Source organism: Elephantulus edwardii, unplaced genomic scaffold (assembly GCF_000299155.1).
Source record: "Elephantulus edwardii isolate Elephantulus edwardi_28Jun2011 unplaced genomic scaffold, EleEdw1.0 scaffold00225, whole genome shotgun sequence".
In the NCBI taxonomy this organism is placed as follows: domain Eukaryota; kingdom Metazoa; phylum Chordata; class Mammalia; order Macroscelidea; family Macroscelididae; genus Elephantulus; species Elephantulus edwardii.
The window spans coordinates 153,285-175,677 of NW_006399975.1; the positions used below are offsets into that span (position 1 = coordinate 153,285).

General features: G+C 38.8%; 1 protein-coding gene across 1 annotated transcript in view; it reads left to right on the top strand.

The window, feature by feature from the left end:
• Nucleotides 1-1,797: 1,797 nt before the first annotated feature.
• The window catches only part of MAPK6 (mitogen-activated protein kinase 6), a 37,639-nt gene continuing 17,043 nt past the window's right edge, over nucleotides 1,798-22,393 (top strand). Inside the window, exons 1-2 of the mRNA XM_006898235.1 lie at nucleotides 1,798-1,953; nucleotides 19,322-20,512. Coding sequence (XP_006898297.1) covers nucleotides 19,958-20,512 — 555 coding nt within the window. The 5' untranslated portion in view covers nucleotides 1,798-1,953; nucleotides 19,322-19,957. The remainder of the gene's footprint in view (nucleotides 1,954-19,321; nucleotides 20,513-22,393) is intronic.

Sequence of the window (22,393 nt, forward strand, 5' to 3'; positions counted from 1 at the left end):
TTTTGGCCATTCTCTGGTCTTTTCTCTTCCCTCTAGATCCCAGTTGTTAAAAGAGGGAAAAATTTAATCAAATATATAACAAATAATTTTGAACAATATAATCTTTTAACTTTAAGGATAGTAACATTATCAATATGATTTTACAAATAATTTCCAATCCTAAGAGATACATATTCCAGTGCAATTCTTATTTTTCATAAATAATTTTGGGAAAAATACTGTAAATGTGGATACAGTTCCACTATTCCTCCATGCCATGAGATAGTGTTATTCGCATGAGCAGTTATAAACCAACTGCCTTCCTTACTCTAACTTAAATTTTCGATGTTTCTGTGCTGAGGAGCGGAACCAACAAGGCTCCAATTAATGACGCTTCCAGTAAACCATTCAGGTCAATCCAATCACCAACTTCAAGACCTTTGAAGTGGTCCTTGTCTCATTCTTAAGGATGTGAATAAATAATGACTAATGCAGTTATGTCTGGCTTTGATCAGGATTATGCTTTTGTCATTGGAAAAATACGCTGACTTAAATGTCTCTTTAAATATCACATAAATAGTAGGAAAGCTCCTTAGATACAATCAACCACAGTAAAATAGTTAAGTCAGAACCGAGGCACATCTGGCCCACTAGTAGCTTTTCAGAGGCTGTAAATTGCCTTGGAGATTGACCATCTTTCTCCCACTAAGCAGCTTGTGGATTTGAACCTTGAACCATCTGCTGTCGGACTGGCAGCACAACTTCCTACCCGCTAGAGCTCCCTCAACAATGGAAAGTAAATTTTGTTTTTTTAGTCAAGAAGTGGCACCAAGAAATCATCAGTCTGCTTTTCCCACTACACCTCACAGTACCAGTTGACAAGACACTGATTACTTAACTCATGGTGACTCTATGTGCAGGGTCAGATTACTCACTAGGCAAGCTAAGTATGAGTTCAATTGTCCTTACTTATGTAGCAAACAGTTTGGCGTTTTCACCATAAATACAGGCTCACTTGTGCTAATTTACTAATCTGCAATGAACATCTGCATAAGTAACCCACATGCTTACCAGGCTTCCTGGATAATTCAACATAGCCCATGTTGTCAGAGTAGACCTGTGCTGCATAAGATTTTTCAATGGTCGATTTGTCCCCAATAAGATTGCCAAGCCTTTCTTCTGAGGTGCCTCTGCGCGGACTCAGACTGCATCTTTCTGCATTTTAGGATCCCAACAGGCCTACTCATAGCTCCTGCAACCAGCCAAGACTAGCTCCTCCCGAGGAGAGGACTTTCCCCCTCCCCTTCTCTGGTCTGCAGTCTCAGCTGAAAGACCTTTCATGGGTGTCCTCTCCAGGGAACTTTCCCCAAGACTCCCTTGAAAGGATTAATCACCTCAACACTTAGCCTCTAACGTCTTCAGCGGTTACAGCCTTCCAATCGATGCCTTCAAGTCCCGGTTTTCTGCTCCTGTCTAGTCCTCGGAAGTATGACCAAGGCTCATTTCTCTAGAATTGTCTAAGGCCACGCACCGACCGAGTAGGTGCTCAGTAAATGTTCGCCTGTAGTTTGGCCACTTGATGATCGGGGCTGGGACAGGCGGGGAGAGCAGACTTCCCCAGCTTCCCGGCCGGTCTGCAGGCACAGCTCACTAGCGGCAGAGCACCGGACGGGCCCCCCTCGGGTCGCCCCCCCGAGCCGCGGGCCGCCGGGTCCCGGGCGTTGGAAATTCCAGCGCGTGCAGGCGCTCGGGGCCGGGCGGGGGCGGGGGAACCCGTGGAGTGAGCCTGTGACGTGACGGGGGCGTAACTCCTGGAGGCCCCGCCCTCTTGCGCGGGTCGAGGTTACATGGCGGCGACTGCGGCAAAGCGAGAGCTTCAGAGTTGCCGCTGCCGCCAGCACAGCCGGAGACCTGGAGCCGATCGTGGGGGCTGTCCGCAGGCCCTGCACTCCTTCAATGAGTCGGAGAAGTCCGGTGAGTGTGTGTGAGTACGTGTGTGAGGTGGGTAGTGGGGCGGCGCTGGAAGGCGCCGCGGCGGGCCCGGCGGCGGCGGCGGCAGAGCCGGCTCCCTCCTCCATTGTGTGTGACCCTCCAGCGGCCGCCGCTCAACAAAGGCGCTTTTGTTCCGTCTTGTGCCCGCCAGTCTGCTCACTAGGGCCTGGCCGGCGAGTCTCCTCGCGGGGCGGCGGGCCTGGGTCCCCGCGTGGGGCCGGCGCGCCCCTCCCACCCGGCACGCCCCTTGCCAGTCGCCCGGCCCGGCAGCGCCCGCCCGCCTCAGGGACCCGCGCTGCTGGCTTGTGGAGCCGCCTTCCACGCCAGGGTCTGCAGGTTCGAAGCCCGTCCGGGGCGAGCGGGCGAGGGGCGGCGGCCGGGGAGGGGCGGCCCCGGGGCGCAGGAGGTGGCGTGGAGTCTCGCCTTCCTGGCACGCTGCCTTTCGAAATGCCGACACGCTCCCGCGTCTCCTCCCCCATCCCACCCAGTGACTCGGCCTCAGCTGACTCCTGCCGGACAAAGTCTCCAGTGGACTCGGCAGATTGCGTAGCGCGCTCCACTTAGCCGGCTCGGCTCAGAGCCTGCAAGTCCTACCTCTGCCCAAGTTTTGAATCTAGCTGTAAATGAGGTACAGAAAAGTCATCTTGACACCCAATTCTTTCTATTTTTCTCTCCCCCCTTCTACTGCAACCTTTCCTAAGCTTCCTTCTGCACGTTAAACGGCGGACTGTAGAAGTACCCAAGTAAAGACTTAATTGACTCACTAAAAAGAGACCTCTTTTTTGCTCTGTGTCTGTCTGACTTGATGGGCACGGTGAAAAGTAAAGGTGTGTTCACCGCCTTTTGTTTGGCTTTGGTAAGACTCAGCTGATACAAGTGTTAGGTAGGGGTTCGTGGAAGCAGGATCTATTTTATTCCTTTCCTGTTTGCTTTATTTTTTTTTCTTTTGCTTTTGTCACTAAGAGCAAAAGGTCCACTGACGGGAACTGGTGAGGTGGAAATTAGAAGTTTTCTGTTTTCGTTGCAAACTTTGTGTTCTTTCTTTCAGTGCTAAAAACGCCCTTAAGTGAGCCTCATTTTTAGTAATACTTTTTTTTACGGGTGAGTGATTTGTCAGGGGAGAAATTAACAGGCAGTGAGATAGATAGCAAGCACCTTCCAAGTAATTTTTAATTGCTGCTCTTTCCAATCTTAGGTTCTTAAAGTTATGATTGGATATATTCCCTCCTTTCTGGGGGACCTCTTACTTGATGAAGCCTGATGATGCCTTTCACGAGGACATTCCCTCATTCTCTTATTTCCACGGTTCATATATCAGCATTGGAAAACTGGGCTGGAAAGAATGAATGTAAGGTCTAAGAGGACCAGGCTCTGAAAGTAAACAGGCTCTAGAGATCCTTTTAGAATTGTTAGATTTTAATGTTTGAAAAAATAGTTTTGAATTGGGTAGAAGCAGCACTGAAGATAAATTAGTATTTATGAGAATGTATAACTATGTAAAGCATATTACATAATCCAATCAGAATTGCTTTGCCAACTTTGTTTATTGGTGACCTAAGTTTAAAAATTAAAGTTATCTAAGAAATATGCCAGGTGTTTTACCACCTATATAATGCTATTTCCAAGACAAAGACCAAGAAAAACCAAAAACCTTGGAAAACCGAGAATTATTTTAGAAGAAACTATTATGTGAGATATTTTGGATTTCTGTTATTTGCAGTAAATGTTTAAAAGCAGTCGTTGACAACTTGATGTGATTAAGAATAATTTTGAGAAAAGATTGATTTGAAGATCAGTTAAATTTACAGTAGTAAAAGCACACATTGCAGTGACAAATGTTAGCATGGAACGTGTTGCAGCTCTTTACGTAAGTTCATTTAAGCGCCATGAGAATTTATAAACTGACAAAATAAGAGGTTTGCGGAGTCAGGGTATGTTCCTGAAGGGGATAGGGTCGGGTAGGAGGAAGCTTAGAAATGCTGCAAGTTTTGAGTTGGGTGATGACTCATCCTGCCCACGACTGCTACGTGGCCTTTTTTTTTTTTAAATACACTATATTTTTTTAAGATGGTAGACTAAAAGGTTTCTATGCATGTTATAACTCTCTCTCTTTTTTTATTTCTATAAGGAGGACCAGTAGTTTATTTTCAAAAGTAATGGTTTAATTTTTAAAAGATCTTGGAGTGTGTGTAGATACATTTTTTTTTAGGTAGTATAAACCCTACAGGTGGAATTGTGTAACATTTCTTGAGGAAAGGTAAAATCAATTGCCGGTCATTTGCTGAAGTTGAATATTTGCTATACTAGCAGTTCTTTTTGCTACTGTAAAGAGAGATCTGATTATTGCAGATTATTTACAAAAGACTTACAGTAGGGCAGTCCCCTGGTTACTTCTCTTACAAAAAAGACCTATTAGAAATTCCAAGGTACTTAACAATGATTAGTAATAACAAATGGGAGCTACTTTGCAATTCTGGCATCAAAACATTGCAGTGCTATAGTTACTGCATTGTTGTGTTAAAGAGGTTTTAATGTATTTGTTTCTTTAATGGTTTTTATGCATAGAAAACTACATCATTTTAGATATAAACTATGTCAATTTAATGTACAAATTTGACTTAGGGACTTACAGATGGAACTTGTCCAGAATTTAGAGACTATTTGCATTGGTTTTGGTAGAAGCTGACTTTATATTCTTTCACTGCTGATGTAAAAGGAGTTCTTATGTAAAAAGATAAATATTAACTTTTCTTAAACTGAGAATGGCAATTTGTTTCAAAAGTGAAAAGAAACTCCCCCCCCAATCCTTGTTTATATATTTAATTTTCTATGTGATTTTTAGTTGAGGCATTTTGGGGGCAGTGGAGTGTTTTGATGTATTGTTGATGTGAGTTCAGTCTAAGGAAGTTTCTTTTTTATGTGTCTGTATGTATGTATATATGTCTGCGCTTGCAATATATGATTTGTGATAGTTGTTGTTGTTATGTGCCGTTGAGTCTGTAGATTTGTAAACGTTTAGTTCAAACTTTATTGAAAAATTTGAAAGAATTCTGTCACTCATTTTCATTTATGAACTTATATTTTCCATGTTAATTTTAAAAAAAATAATATGAGTGATTAGCTGCCATGTGCAAAACTTGGCTTTCTGAGCCAGTTGTCAGTATAATGAGGTATTAATTACCTTATGAAATGGTGAGTCATACTACTGCTGCTATTTCCTTGCTTGCATTGCTTACTTGAAACTTGTGCTTCTCTGGGGCCTCTGTTGTAATAGAAAATGCTTTAGACGAAAGCTGCCCTCTGTTGGTTTCTTCATCAGCCTGTTTTGTTGCCTGAGGCTTGCTGATGGTTTAGGGATTTTGGTCATTTTTATTGTTCAGAAACTTGACTGAGACTTGACAGAGGGTAAAAAAGATGCTATGTTTTAGTTAATGGCTTTTTCTAGGGAGTTGATTCTCGTGCAGAGTCAGTGCTTGTGAGGTGACTAGTGTTGTCCCAGTCCTGGCAATTTCCACCCGTCTGTTCTCCCCCCCTCCCCCCCCACCGCAGTAAACTGCATATTTGCAAAATATAACATGCCCTTTCATTGAGTTTTGTAATATTTGTTTTCTCATGCACGTCAGCTTTTAAAATATCTTCCTAAAAGGTTATATAAAGTGTGATTTGTCATATGGCAGCTGCATTTTTCTATTGCTTTTTCACTTAACATTGATGCATTTTTCTCATAGGAGAAAAAATTTATATTAAGTGTTTACTTCTGGGAAGAGCCTGCCTCTGCAGAATGTGGAATCCTTATGAGCATGATTTTGTATACCATGTTGTTGTCGTCAGCAGGCCCTGTGTACAGAGTAGAACTGCTTACTAGGTTTCAAGGCTCTGACCTTTTGGCAGCAAATTGCCAAGCCCATCTTCTGAGGTTTCTGTGGGTGGTTTTAAACTGCCAACCTTTCATATATTTGAGCATTTAAATGTTGTACTACTTGGGGACTCTGTATAACCATAAAACTATAAGGTGTTAAAGAAAGGAATCATGGTATCATTGGCACAGATAGAACATTTGACAACAAAGGACACTCATTCTAGAGAGATCTGAAAACTTGTTTCATGGACTAACAGTGTTAGCTTCACCTGGAAACTTATTAGAAATGCAGAATATCAAGCCCCATCTCAGACCTACTGATCAGAATCTGCATTTTAACCAGATTCTTGGGTGTTTCAGATAGACATTTAATTTGAAAAGTGCTGCTGAGTGATGCACACAGCTGACTGTCTAACTGGTTAGTGGTTGGTTTGGTCTTTCTTCTGTCTTTTATGAAAAAAGTGACATGAAAAACTAAAGATCTAATCAGCATTGTCCAGTAGAAATTGCAGAGCCCTCCATAATCAACACCCTTAGTGTTAGCATTCAGAAAAATCGAAAGATGTATTGCATTGGGAAAACATGCTGCCAAGGACCTCTTCAAAGTGCTGAAGAGCAGTCATGTCAGTTTAAAGAATAAGGTGCTCCTGACCTAAGCCATGATCTTTTTTATTACTTGCTATGCATATGAAAGTTGGACACTGACTAAGAGTGACAGAGAAGAATTGATGCCGTTGCGTTCTGGTATTAGAGAATACTGAGTATCCCATGGACTGGCAAAAAAAATAAATAGATATGTCATGGAGAAAGTGCAACCAACATGTTCCTTGAAGACAAGGATGGTGAAACTATTTCAGATACTCTGGGCATGTTAGGAGGGACCAGTTCTTGGAAAAAGATATGCTTAAGGTGGAGGTCAGTGTAAGAGAGGGAGACCCTCAACACGCTGGATTGGCACAGTGACTGTAATGATGGGCTCCCATGTATCGGAGATGGTGACAGTGCCACAGGACAGAGCAGCGTTCAGCTCTGTTGTTCATAGGGTCACTGAATCGCAGTCTGCTGTATGGCACATTACAACAACTTAAACAAGTTAAAGTGCTTGACTTCCATCAGCAGGTTGGGATTTGAACTCACTAGCTACTTTGTGAGGGAAGGTGGTGGCAATCTGCTTACATAAAGATTTCAGCCCTGGAAACTCTATGGGGCAGTGTTAGTCTGTCCTGTAGTGTTACTGTGTGTAGTTGACTGCTTTGCAGTGAGTTTGGTTTGGTTGGAATAGCATTTTTTTGTGATGATCAAAGTACCCTATTCTGCACTGTCCAATAAGGTAGCCCAGTACACCTCCATGCTTGATTGACAGTTTGACAATGCTTTGACAGGTAACTAGTGAAACTGAGGAACTGAAGTCTTAATTTTATTTAATGTATGTTTAAATAGCCACATAACTAGTGGATACCATACTGCCTAGTATAGATCAAGGTGATCTTTACTAATTTAATAGCAAAGGAACCGCTCTTGTTTTATTTTCTTCTTTTCATTTATAAATTGGAGCAAAGTATGCTTTGTAATTTTTCTTTTCATTCAGGTTAAGATTGGTAAACCCACATTTCAAAAACTTATTTGGGTAGTTTAGATTAATTTTATGACATTTTCATAAAACGGAAACAGTTTTTATTTTAATAGAATAAATTCAGGAATCTGAGAACTCGGCTGTGTCATCAACAACATTCTCCACCTGACACAAACATCATTTTAAAGGAAAATAACCAGACTTTTCTAACTTAAAGTACTTGCTTTTATGTAGTCTCTGCTGATCAGTGTATTACAGTGATGTGCAAACATAGGCTGATGTAGTGCTATTAATTGTGCATTTCAGCCAGTTCTACTTGAGAAATTTAAAGCACCTGGCTCTGTATCTGTTGACGTTAGTTTTCTCTGTTCCAGGCCTTTAGCTTTCTTTTGTTTATAGTGTATTAGAGACAAGAGATTTTCTTGCTTTTATTTTCAAAAGAATTTTTATTCTAAAGAAGATTAATCCTAAGAAAACATCTCTCCTTTCCAATCAGCTAATATCTCTCATATCCATCTCTTCCTTTATATCCCCATTGTCAGACTTGAAACATTGTTGAGTAGCCTGTGAGTTGCATGGCCTGAGATATAATTTCAGAATGAAAGACTGTAAGACTGCCTCATTATTATTTTTCTAATATGTCTAGATATTATTTTTGTGGTTACTTAAAAAGCAGTGCCAGTTTTCTGATTGACAACTCATTTTTCAATAAAGTAGATAATCTAAGTTGCAAGGATGTACATTTTCTCCATTTGTATTAAAGGTATTTTCATTTTTAAAAAATTATTTCCTTGATAGGCCTGAGTGCTTTTGCCTTTGGCCTAACATAACCAGGCTTGCTGGGTTTTGTTGAGAGGTGTAGAAACATTTGAGTGGCTTTTACCTCCTACCTTATGCAGTGGAAAGATTTTAACCTTAGCGTCAGCCTGGCCTGTATCCAGATCCTGGCTCATTCACTTACTATGTGTGTGATTTTACATCTTAGAGCTTTAGTGCTTTTGTTTGTAAAATAAAACTTAGAAAGTTGTAGTTGGAAGTAAAAGAGTTTGTACCTTAGAAAATGTCTAGTCCAAATAGATAGTCGGTAACTATGAGTTACCTGCCCCATTCTCCTAGCTGTTTGGCTTTAGTCTTTTGCTTACAGTTCCAACCAGGCTTAAATACACATTTTGGTTTTAAGTCTTGTTGGTCTTCTGCAGTTGCTTACTCTAACCTCATACCTTCCTTCATTAATATTGCATAGCTTAGAAGATGCTTTCCCTTGTGCTCTGCATTCCATTTCTTGACAATTTATCCCTGTCTTGCCTGTTTCAGAGAGCTGTGGTGGACCAGTGGCTAAGGAGCTTGTTGCTAACCCAAAGGCAGGTGGTTCAAATTCATCACCTGCTGCTTTACGGGAAAAAGATGGGCAACCACTTCTCATTATGCACAGCCTCACAAAATGTGCTGGAGGGTCAGCTGTGAGTTGGTTTCGACTCAACTCCAATGAGTATTTTATGTCATGATTTTTCCCTTTCTGTTAATTTATCGTAATTAGTATTCAGATGTGTTCCAAAGATGCACTGCCCAATATAGAAGCCACAAGTGGCTACTTAACTAAAAATTTAAGTTTTAAAAGTTAAAAAGGTGTTTTTTTCCCCCACTATTCAGCTTAAAAAGTTATTCAGAATTCAGCATACAAGTCCAAAATCATCAGTGTAGATGTGAGGAAAAACTAGGCTAACATAACAAAAAGGCAGCTTGATTTAAAAATCAGCTGAGATTTGATTTTTTTTAAGTTTTTTAAACATCAGTTTTTGAGTCATGCTAGCAATATTTAAGTTGTTCAGTAGTCAACTTGAAGACTAAGGTGCACTTGATTCAGGCCATGGTGTGTACAATTACTTGCCATGCTTCTGAGAGCTGGACAGTGAATAAGGATAACAAGAATTGATGCCTTTGAATTGTAGTGTTGGAAAAGAGTGCTGAGTATCCCATGGATTGCCAAAAGAGTAAATGTAAATGTCTTGGAGACAGTGCAGCAGAGTGCTCCTTGGAGGCAAGGATGATGAAACTTCGTCTCATATACTTTGGGAATATTGTAAGGAGAAGCTATTCCTTGAAAAGGGACATCAGCTTGAAAAGGTAGAGGTTCAGTAAAAAAAAAAGACTCTCAGTGAGATAGATTAACATACTGACTGCCAGCAATGGGCTCAGGTGGGTCAGAGATATGATGTGGATGGCATATTATAGGGTAAGGTTCAGAGCTATTGTTCATAGGGTCACTAAGAGTGGAACTTGACAGTACCTAACAACAGTGGCTGCTGTCTTAAGCAATTAAGATACGGAATATCTCTGTCATCACAAAAAAGTATTACTGGCCAGTACTTTCATAGAGAAACTTCCTTCATTTTTTATCTTTTTAAACACCTTCTACATTTTTCATTCACTAACTCTATGTCTCTGATCCTCTTCCATGTGCTTTTCAAGAATTTTCTTTCCATTTCATTTTATTATTCAGTTTATTTCAGATTGACTTCTAGGGCCATCATCCTACTGAAGTTGCTGTCATCAAGGTTACCATTGGCTTCTTAAATTTCTCAAATCCATAGGTGGCTACTGTTTTTAGCGTATTTACCTGTTTCTCTTGGCTTATGAGACATATGCTTGGTTCCCCAACTTCATTATCAGTCATTCCCTTTTTAAATAGGCTTTATTCTTTTACTTGCCCTAAACAATATGACATAAACCAAGATTTAGTCCTGTGTTTTATTTGCAATTTTTACTTTTTCTTCCTCTAAATTCTTTCCTTAGTCCAATTCATTGTTTTAAATCACTTATATGCAAAAGGACATTCTAGTGATGTAATCCATATAGAGTTGTGCTACTGATTCAAAGGCAGCACTTCTCTGGTGGTTTGAATCCACCAGTGGCTCCTTGGGAGAAAGGTGGGTATGCTTTCAGAAACATGATGGAGGGTCAACTATGACTTGGTTATGACTCATTGACAGTGAGTTTTTGAGTATATGGAAAACAAAGGAAAAAGAACCACATGACTGTCTCTGTGAATGCAGAATAAGCATCTGATAAAATTCACCTCTTCTTTGAAGAAAATCCTAAAAAATATTGAAATAAAAATTCCTCAATATGATTCAGGGAAATAAATAAATACACACACACACACACACACACACACACACACACTCACACACATACATATATATATGGCAACATCCAACAACATACTTAATAAAGACTCGGTTTCCTCTTGAAATCTGGGAAAGTTGTATTTCCATATGCAGAAAAATGAAACAGGATCCATTCCTTACATAATATACACAAAAAAATTGGAAATGGATTAAGGACCTAAATTTGCAAACTAAAACCATAATTCTTAGACGAACAAGCAGAGACAATACTTTCAGGCCAAAAATTCAACAGTGAATTATCAGATATAATCCAAAAGCACAAACAGCAAAAGACAGATAAAACAGAAAAATAACAAAAATTGGTGAGGAAAAGGGGAAATTGGAACCTTAATTCACTGCTAGTGGAAATGCTAATCATTTGTCATGGTGGTGCTAGTTGTAAGAAGCTGTGCTGCAATTCCAAAGGCACTCAGTTTGAATCCACCAGTTGCATCGTGGGAGAAGAATGAGCAGTCTCCTCCTATGTGATTAAACTGTCTCCGGCAACCCACTGGAGGGTCACCTGTGAGTTGCTTCCTATTCAATGACACACAACAATATCTTTTTCATTATGTTTTCAGTATAGCAATTCTTACAAAAACTAATCACAGATCTGTCATCAGCTCATTGCTGTCGAATTGGAACGAACTCCTAGCAGACCCTCTAACAGTTTTTTAGGGGAAAAAAACCTCTTACGATTGCAACTGTCTACCTTTGAGTTAGCAGCATAACTCCTTATCAATAGGACACCTAGCAGTTCTACTCCTAGAAACCCAAAAGACTTGAAAACACAAAAGAGAAACATGTGCAACAATGTTCGTTACATCATTATTCACAATAGCTAAAAGGTGGAAATTATCCAAATGATCACAAACAGATGAATGGATAAACAATATATGATACATAATACATTGGAATACTATTGAACCAGGAGAAATGAAGTATTATGTGTGGCTTAAAGGAAAGGAACTGCACTACCAACTGAAAGGCTCGTGGTTCGAATCCACCACCTCAGCAGGAGAAATTTAGATAGTCTCTTCCTGTGCAAGTTTAATGCCTCTGAAAACTCTATGGAAGCTCAGCTATGAGTAGATTCTGACTCAGTGCTATATAACAGCAACAACATTAGTATGGGTGTATATGTGTGATACAGTCCTTAGGGGAGTTGCACTGCAAACCCAAAAGCCATGCCTCTCTTACTGTTTTAATGCACACTCAGCAGGAGAAAGAGGAGCAGTCTTCTCCCATGTGATCTGTAGCCTTGGCAACCCAGTGGAGGGTCACCTATGAGTTTGTTCCAACTTGATGGCATTGAATTTTGTTTTAAGTATCATGTGGCTAGAGCTTGAAGGTGTTATACTGGATGAAGTTACCCAATATCAAAGGGACAAATACTGTATGGCTTCATTTATGTAACAAGTAAATGTTTGTAACAAGAAATATATGTAACAAAAAGTAAATGTAGAAAGGCACCCAAGTTTATTAGTGATTACTAGGAGTGAGAGGAAGGGGGAAATGGGGGGCTGATAGTATTGGGAAAATCACGTTGATTAAGGATTGTAGGACTAATAGTTGTAATTGCCCTACTGAAACTTGCCCTCAGCCCCTGTTACCTGTTTTACTTTACTTTAGAGTGAAGTGAGTAATTTGGATTAACTGGAATCCAGGCAGCCATAGATCTCACCCAAGAAACCAGTTACTTAAAAAGAGAAGAAAACTACTGACTACTGCTTAGGTTCCCCTAGGACTGCCTCCTAACTCTGGCACAGAGAAGTGTTGTTGCAGCAAGTTCTCTAGGCCTTGAGATCATGTCTCACATTCTCATCAAAGCTACTAAGTTTCTGGGGCAGAGAAGGTCAGGGGTTACAGCTTAGCTGCTCATATGCATTGGCAGTCTTAAGATTGATCAGAGAATGCATTCAGTATCTGTACTTCAAGGAGGGTGGCAGTATAAACTATTATCAATGAACAATTTTAGAAATTTTGGGGAGATAGAATTCTTAAAACACCAGAGCTGAATAGGATTTGCTTAGAATGGGTCTATAATCACACTTAGCTATAAAGACAAAACTTTATTAGTTAAACGACAGCATCTAAAAATATATTAAGCTTAAAAATAAGAAAGAAAATAATTTATTCACCACTCTAACCTTTTTAAATTATTTTAATCTTTTCCTAAATACATTTTAACATTAGGAGTTTTAAAAATCCATTTTTTTTAAAAAATGCCATTAGGATTACTTTTGTTGCTTATCCCTAGATAATATTTAATATAGGGTATATCCATGTTGTTATGTCCTGTTGAGTTGCCTGAAACTCATAGCAACCCTCTGTACAACAGCTCTAAAGCTTGCCACGTTCTGAGCCAGTCTCACTGACTTCAACATGCCTACCCCCATTGCCCCAGTTACTCTATCATTCCATCTCATCTGGGGTCTTCCTCTCCTGTGCTGTCTCTCTACCCTTCCGAACATGATATCCATCCTGGCCCTCCACCTAAAGTATGTGAGATGTAGCTTCAAAATCTAGCATCCAAGAAGAAACCTGGTTTTACCCTCTCCAAGACAGACTTGTTTGTTTTTTGGCAGTCCATAATATGTTCAAGACTCTTCTCCAGCACCACAACTCAAAGGCATCAAATTTTCTGTCATCCTTAGTCATTGGCCAGCTCTCTGGTGCATAGCAAGTAATTGCAAAAACCATCACCTGGATCAGACACACTTTAGTCTCCAGACTGACATCATTGCTTCTCAGTATTCTAGAGAGGTCCCTGACAGGAGATTTTCCTAATGCAGTTAATCTTTTGATTTTCCTGACTGCTGGTACCACAAGTGTTGATTGTGGAGCCGAGCAAGCTATAATTGTTAACAACCTCAATCTCTTCTCCATCTAGCATGGTGTCGCCAATTGGACCAGTGGTGAAAATCTTTGTCTTCTTGATGTTGAGCTTCAATCCATGTTGAATACTGCAGTCCTTGACCTTCTGTAACAAGTGTGTCAGGTCCTCCTCAGTTTCAGCAAGCAAGGTTGTGTCATCTACATAACATAGGTTGTTGATGAGTCTCCAATCCTGATTCCACATTCCTCCTCATAAAGCTCAGCCTCTCGAATGATCTGTTCTGTATATGAATTAAAAAGGTATGGAGACAGGACACATCCCTGCACACTTCTGTCTTGATCTTGAACCATTCAGTGTTTTCTTGCTCTGTTCTGAAGACTACTTCCTGATCCAGGTACAGGTTTTGTCCATGAATCTTTAAAGACTTAGAATTCTGATTCTAAATACATCAAGTCTTTTCTTGGGCATTGTTATAAAGCACTTTAACGATATGCCTGGAATGGAAAAGATAGAAGATGTGATTGAAATGGATATATATGAAATATTAAGTAAATACAATCCTGTCTATAAACTTATAGCTAGAGATTTTATGTATAATGATAATAATCTTTGAGCCCATTCTCTATCTTCTTAACATACATAAGCCCTCATTTCTAAGTCTCATTACCTTAAGGAAACAATAGAGCGAATACAGAATCAAGAGACTTGGCAACCTCTTTTCCCAAATTTCTTTGGACATGTGAGGATTTCAGCCAGATGACAATGAATGTATACTTTTGTAGCAGTCAGAAAGGATTAGATATGTTAAAAGTAACAAACAGTTCCAAAATTTCATTGATTTAGAACAGACTTTGGGGCTTGCTCATGCTATAAACCATCCAAACTTTCAAAACAGTGACCTCAAATGCCAAAAGGAATGAGAAAGCCTTATTGATCCCTAGTTTCCATCCAGAAATAACAGATCCAAAAATAACAGTTTACTTCTGCTTACTTTTCATTGACCGTAGTATGTCAGATGGTCATACCTACAGCAGGTTGGTGAGGAAATGCAATCCCAAAATGGGTCTAGAAACAAAGAGCAAGATATTTTAAACAACTAATTAGATTTCATCCAACAAAGCCATATTGAATGCTTGCTGCCATATCCCAGGCATTGTTTTAGGTAATAAGATATGCTGTTGGGTACCTTCAGGTCAGCCACAACTTACAGTGACCTTTTGATCAAAAGATCAAAATGTTGCCCTATCCTCAGGATCTCCACCATCTTCAGACTCATTGTTAATCACTGTAGTAATCCACCTTTCTGATAATCTTCCTCTCTTTTGCTGATTCTTCACTTTCCTCAGCATGATACCTTTTCCCATGAATTGCCCCTCCTGACAGCATGTCCAAAGTATGTGAGACAAAGATTCACCATCCTTGCCCTTGCCTCCAAGGAGCATCCTGGTTGCACTTCTTCCAAGACAAATTTGTTTATTTGTTTGGCAGTCTGTAGTATACTAACTCGTTTTTGCCAATATGGCAGTTCACATTCTCTTTCAGTCTTCCTTATTCATTGTCTAACTTTCAAATGAGTTTGAAGCAATTGACAGTACCATGTCTTAGGTCAGGTACACCTTCATTTTTAAAATTAATTTTTGCTCTTTAGTACTTGGTCCAGGCATTTTCACAAGAGGTCTTTGGCAACAGATTTTCCCAGTGCCCCTTGCCTGTTTTCCATATTTGTTTCCATTCCCAAGAAAAGTGATGTAACAGAATGTGGTAATTATTGAACAGTATCATTAATATTACACGCGCACAAACTGCCAGAACAATAAATATGTTTTGGAGGAAGGATAACCAGAGTGCTTCTTAGAGGCAAGTATGTCAAAGCTTTATCTCACTTTCTTGGGGATGTTGTTAAGATAGGCTGTTGTTCTTTGGAGAAGGGACATCATGCTTGGTAAGGTAGAGGTGGAGGATCAGCAAAAAGGATGACAACCCTCAATCGTTGATTGAAATATTGACTATGACAGTGGGCTGAAGTTTATCAGAAATGATGAGGATGACACAGGATAGTACAGGTTTCATATCTCAGATCTGCTGTTTGTAGGATTGCTATGAGTCATAGTCAATGGCATATAACATGCCTTTTGATTTTTTGATTACTGCTACTAATAGTGTTGATTGTGGACTCAAGTAAAAGGAAAACATGACTGAGCTTGAAGAGATTGTCTGCATATTTAAGAAGATGGGTAAAAGCAGACATTTTAGTTCCGGTAAATACTGGAGCTATAAAATTATATTGGAGCCTTTGAAAAAATACTGCTTTTCCTAGGGTATTTGGTGGAATATAGAAAGTATCGAGATGTGTAAAATTAGAAACTATTAACATGTATATTATTCCAAACTTTAAAAATATCAAATACAACTAACCTTTTAAATCTTTTTTTCTCTAAATAGATACTAAGCTACAGAGCATTTAGGAATCTGCCTCTTTGTTTTAGCTTGCTTCTGAATAGCAGGGAAAAATTTTCAATTATACACCATCACCATTTCTATAAATATAAAACAAAGAACACTATTATGCAGTTAAGATATAAAGTCCTTCACAGTATTCAACAGATACAAAAAGCATACATATTTATGAAAAGAACTAAGGGACAGTGAGTATAAATTTTTATTAAATAAAACTATTGTCATAGAGATATCTACTTAATCTCTGAATTATCAGTATCACCAATTTCTTTCACACTTTGACATTTTTAAAAATTGAGCATTTTAGTTAATTTTGAGGAGAAAATGGTTATTCTTTAAGTATTTAAAAATCTTGTGTTTTCTCATGTGAAATATTTATATGAATGAATCAGGTAGAGAATAAAAGTAGATTACCTTTTGTGCAAAAATCTTCATCTCCGTGTTGCACAGTTAATGTTTGAGAATTCTCGAAACATTCCTATAAGGTAACTGAAAGTCATCTTTTGTTTCATAATCTGGCATTACCTTTAAATTAGTAACTTTGAATAAGTGAAACTATGTCTCTCAATTTTCATCTCTTCAGACACAATCATAAAATACTATTATATACACTTATAACAGTTTCTGCAGGAAAGAATCAGCAATGGAAGCCTTTCTTAAGGGTGAAGCTGTATTACTTATATGCAGAAAACTGCCTCCAGCCCCAATGCATGGACATTTACATTGAGATATTTACTGCACAGGCCAAGCCTTCTTGTTCGTTCTCAAACATGCTGCACTCTCTCCCTTTATTGATTTACCTTCTCTCTTTATCTGGAACACTTTTCTTCTTCCAGTATCCTGTGGCCTGCACATTCCGTCATTCATCTTTAGAGCTTTATTCTAGTACCAAGTTATAAATCCTGCCCCAGCCTTTCCCTGCTTTACTTTTTTCTACAGCTGTTTGCTGTTGTTATGTGCCGTCGAGTCGCTTGTGACTCATAGCGACCTTATGTACAACAGCCCTAAACTCCGCTCTGTCCTGTGCCAATTGCCCTGTCTCTGACACTCCCATCCCAGTTGCCTCAGTCACTGAATCAATCCACCTCATAGAGGGTCTTCCCCTCCTGCGCTGTCCCTCCACCCTACCAAGCAAGATGTCTCTCTCCAAGGACCGGTCCCTCCTTATAACATGTCCAAAATATGTTAGACGGAGCCTCAGAATCCTTGCCTCCAAGGAGCCACCCGGTTTAACCCTTTCTAGGATGAATCTGTTTTCGTAGCAGTCCATGGTACCCTCAATACTCTTCTCCAGCACCACAGCTCAAAGGCATCAATTCTCCTTCTATCCTCCTTATTCACTGTCCAACTCTCTGATGCGTAACAAGTGATTGCAAAGACCATGGCCTGTATCAGGCAGACCTTAGTTTCCAGAGAGACACTGTTGCTCTTGAGTACTTTAGAGAGGTCCCTAACAGCAGACTTCCCCATCTCAATACGTTTTTTGATTTCCTGGCTACTGGTGCCAAGAGTGTTGACTCTGGAGCCAAGCAAACCAAATCTGTGAACAATCTCAGTCTCTTCACCATCCATCCTGATGCTGCCAATTGTCTTCTTGACATTGAGCCTCAATCCATATTGGAGGCTGCAGTCCTTGACCCTCTGCCCCAAGTGCTTCAGGTCCTCCTCTGTTTCAGCAAGCAGGGTTGTGTCATCTGCATAACGCAGATTGTTGATAGATCTTCCTAGTATCTTAATATTTTGCTTAATTAATTGTTTGCCATCTTTTCCCATTAAAATCTGAACTCCTTTGTGGGGAAAGGGTTTCCTCTGTATCCCCACAATAAGGACATTACCTGATATCCTGATAATGCTGTAGGTGCCTGTTAACTATTTGTAGAATGAGTAAATGACTGTACTGATATTTTGTATGAGTGAGAACTATATGAATATATATTTGAGTTTGCTATATAGTACAAGTAACTATAATAGTTCATCCTTTGAATGAATATCTCATTTATCTCTTCGGTTGGTGACTGTTGGTGATTATTGAATGCCATCAGGTTGATTCTTGACTCACAGTGACCTTGTATCAAGATCAGGACCTTGCCTGATACTATACCATCTGCAAAATCTCTGCTGTTTCACTTGCCAGTCCTTACTGAGGGTCTTTCTTTCCTTCATGGAAAGTTTGGGCTGTTTTAATTTTTATGCCATACAAGAAAGGAAAAAATAAAGGGCAAAATTTTGTTGTTAAATTATAATTAACTTCTGTAGGGAGTAAACCTTACAGAAAAATTTCTAGATCAAAAGACTATTTACTTATTTATGCCAAATTGCTCTTTAAAATCCTTTTCCTAATTGAAATTTCCCACCAACGTTGTATGAAAGTTTGTTTTTCTACATTCCTCCTCAAGCTTGACATATCAAACCAAAAATATTTTTCCAGTCTGAGATGTTATCATCATGAAGTAATTTGATTTTTGTGGTTACGAATGAAGTTGAAGGGAGCTCTGGTGGAGGAGTCCATAGGGACTCTGCTAACCCAGAGGCTGCTCCTCTCTGGAGGTTCGAATCTATCAGTGGCTCTGCAGGAGAAAGAGGCAGTCAGTGTTCTGTGTGATTGACAGCATCCTGAAAACCTGCTGGAAGGTCAGCTGTGAGTTGGTTCTAACGCAGCAGCAATAAGTTGAGTGAGCAATGCGTTTCATAGGGTTTTTCACTGTTTGAGTTCACTCTCTTATAAATTCAGAAAATTATTAGTCTCATCTGTACTATTAGATTTTTGTTATAGTGTATTAATAAAGCGTGCAAAAGAAAACCCCATCCAAACTCACTGCAGTTGCTTCTGTTACGACTCTTGGTGACCCTCTGCTGGATTTCTGTGACTATATAAATCTTAGCGGGAGAATGCCTTTCTTCCTCCTGCAGTAGCCTTTCATTAGCAGCCCAGTGTATTACACACAGTGCTACCAGGGCTCTTTCAGATGTTGATGAGTGTGCTTAATAAATAAACATGTTCTTTCACAAATTATCATTTGCAAGCTTATTACATGTTCTTTTAGAGAAATGCTATGAAGATTTTATCCCTCAAAAAATTGTAAAGAATTCTGTAAAAAGTGTTTGGACTCCCTCTACCTGTTGATGTTAAAGAAATGATGCCACTTAATGAGTCCATAAGTATTGTAAAGAATCTAGGAAAGTGAAGGCTAGTGTCTATGTGTGAGGTGCTTACAATATGCATAGCTATATTTTGGCTATGGGTAATATTTTCTGTTAAGTTTAATATACCAGTAGAAATTGATAGCTAAATGTGCAGATCTTGGCTTTCTCTTCTCCCATGGTAAATATATATAAATATATATAAATAAATATATATATATGTAAGTACATTCATAGCATTTTATAAAGTTTTTTTTAAAGGAGCATTCCTTGCAGTGCTGACTCTTCTTTTTTTTTTCTTTCTCACCCTTTAGGTTGTATGTGAGTAAGATGGACGGTAGCTTTGATTGTGATTGTGGGGAGCTGGAGCCACCTGATCACTAACAAAAGACATCTTCTGTTGACCAACAGCTGACAGGGCTTCCTGTTGAAATACATAGCAACAAAGGAAGAAAAGAAGCAAACCGGAAATAGTGCTTACCAGCACCTTAAAAAGATGCTGCTCAGGACCAGTCCAACACTGAATGTATCTGCACTGTGAGGAGAATGTCCATAGAAGCCTGTTGTGTGCATATTTATTCACATTTTTGTTAAATGTTAAATCTTTTAGCACAGTAAATCTGAGGGCATAGTATGTCATTTCATTCCATTTGAGTTTCTTGAGCGTTTTTTTAAAATGTCTGCAGAGTTGCTGCCCCTTTCTTGAACTATGAGTCCTGCAGTCTTTTTAATTCTAAGTATGAGTAGAGCTTTTTGAGCTCTAAAGCTAAGGGGAACTCAACTGGCCTGGTTGGCATATGCAGTGAACATCAAGAAACCATCTTGTTGTGGAAGCAAAATTATTTTTCTTCTCCTTTTTTTGAGAGATCTTTCTTTTTGATGCCAGTTTTCTTCCTTGTTTACAAAAGTTCAACAGTTCAAAAGGAAAAGGCTATAGTAAGGGTTTCAAAATGGCAGAGAAATTTGAAAGTCTCATGAACATTCATGGTTTTGATCTGGGCTCTAGATATATGGACTTAAAACCGTTGGGTTGTGGAGGCAATGGCTTGGTTTTTTGTGCTGTAGACAATGACTGTGACAAAAGAGTAGCCATCAAGAAAATTATCCTTACTGATCCCCAGAGTGTCAAACATGCCCTACGTGAAATCAAAATTATTAGAAGACTAGACCATGATAACATTGTGAAAGTGTTTGAAATTCTTGGCCCCAGTGGAAGCCAGTTAACAGACGATGTGGGCTCTCTTACGGAACTGAATAGTGTTTACATTGTTCAGGAGTACATGGAGACAGACTTGGCCAATGTGCTGGAACAGGGCCCTTTACTGGAGGAGCATGCTAGGCTTTTCATGTATCAGCTGCTACGTGGGCTCAAGTATATTCATTCTGCAAATGTACTGCACAGAGATCTCAAACCAGCTAATCTTTTCATTAATACTGAAGACTTGGTGCTGAAGATAGGTGACTTTGGCCTTGCACGGATCATGGATCCCCATTATTCCCATAAGGTACGTGTAAATGCAGCAGAGACAGGACTTTTAAATTGATAATACATCACTGAATATAGACAGATATATATCCTTTGTACATTGTAGCAAAAATTTGCCTCAAAATTGACTGTTACAGATACCTGTATTTGAAACAGGTGGAATGATTTCCAAAAGTGTACAATTATTTTTTTATAGTGCACTAGTGGAATAATGCTGACAGTATGCATTATTTTAAAGTGAAGTATATTTTATCAATTTGGGGCATAAGTGTGATCCTGACCAAGGTAAGTTTTCTATGATTTTCACGTCTATCTGCCTTGTTTAACCATACCTAATTTAATTTGAAATCTGAATTACCATAAAGATAAATAGTAGGGATAGCTAAAAGGATTCATAGACTATCAACTTGCTTATAATATTTTCTAAGTAGAACTCAGATATTTTAGTTTTCAAGTGTACTCTTTTTTAGAAAAAAAATATTCAAACCACAACATTTAGTTTATTTACATCCAGCTCAACAGCAACATTTATATCATATCAATAATCCAGATTTTTCTCTTTAGGGTTCCTTTTTAATATGTTTTCATTTACAACTGTACAAGTAAAGCATACACTTCCAAGTGCACATATGTAATACGATATTGACTATTTGCATTTATAGGATTTTTCAACAAAATGAAATAAGGTAAACTAAGATCTTTAAGTATATATTACAAAAGTTATTACTAGTTCTTATACTACAGTATGCTTACTCAGTAAAACAAATGACAGTAGATCTACATAGTAAGTGAGGAACTATCATTCATATGTACTCTTTGAGACCCTAATGTATAAAATAAAGAAGTGTCTTTGATTGTAGCAAAGCAGAGAGAGTTCTTTTGCTGTTGTGCTGATTTTGAGGTCTGGCAACCCCATGTATTAGAGAACTGAGTTGCTTCATAAAAATGTAAACAGAAGCAGGTTGCCAGGCCTTTTCTTTTGTGGTACTACTGTATATGTTAGAACTATAAACTTTTAAGCTACCAGTGAAGTGCAGAGCATTTGTGTCACTAAGGGACTTTGACTTCCCATAACATGAGTCTACAACAAGCAAACAAACCAAGCAAAAACAAAAAATTATCCCCTAAAACCTTTTCATTCATATGTTTGACTTTATAGGAAATATATCTTAATATTTTTAAAATGTTAAGATAGAAATTGAATTCTACAATGAAATTAATGACTTTATTCTTTTGTATGGGTAACAGGGAACTCTAGTAGCTTGAGAACAGAGTTCACTATCTAAAAGGGAGTTTTGTTGAATCTAGCTATAGGACCATAAGCAGATCCCTTAATCTGCCTCAGTGTTAACATGCCTGTAAAATGGAGTTTATGATTTTTTGGAATTAAGTAGCTATATATATATAATCTATTCTGTAAATTTAAAGTATTAAAATAGATTGGTTAGGAATGAAATACTTAATAGATCAAGGTACCCTGAGTCAGGTTGGCACTGGTTTGTAAATTCCATGTCTGGTGCTGCTTTTTTCTCTCTTCCAGTTACCTGAAGTATACCTGCTTCTGCTAATTCCTCTTTTGAAGTATGTTTTAAAATCATGGCCTCGAGTTAGTTCTAAATTCTTATAATGCATTTTGGTATAGATTTCATGTAAATGTTCCCCATAAATGATAAAATGAGAGCATGGTTCATTTCATTGAGCCTCAAAAACAGACTTAAGATTGCAAAGGTTAGTGTGTGGAGGGGGATGAATTAATAGGAAAGGTTCAGAAGGGGCTTGAAAAGACAGGATGATGATAGATATAGAGCAGTGGTAATGAATTATATACAGTTTAATGTATATCAGTGTATAAAACAATGCATATGAGTGATTAGATGCAAACCGGTACAATCAATCAATT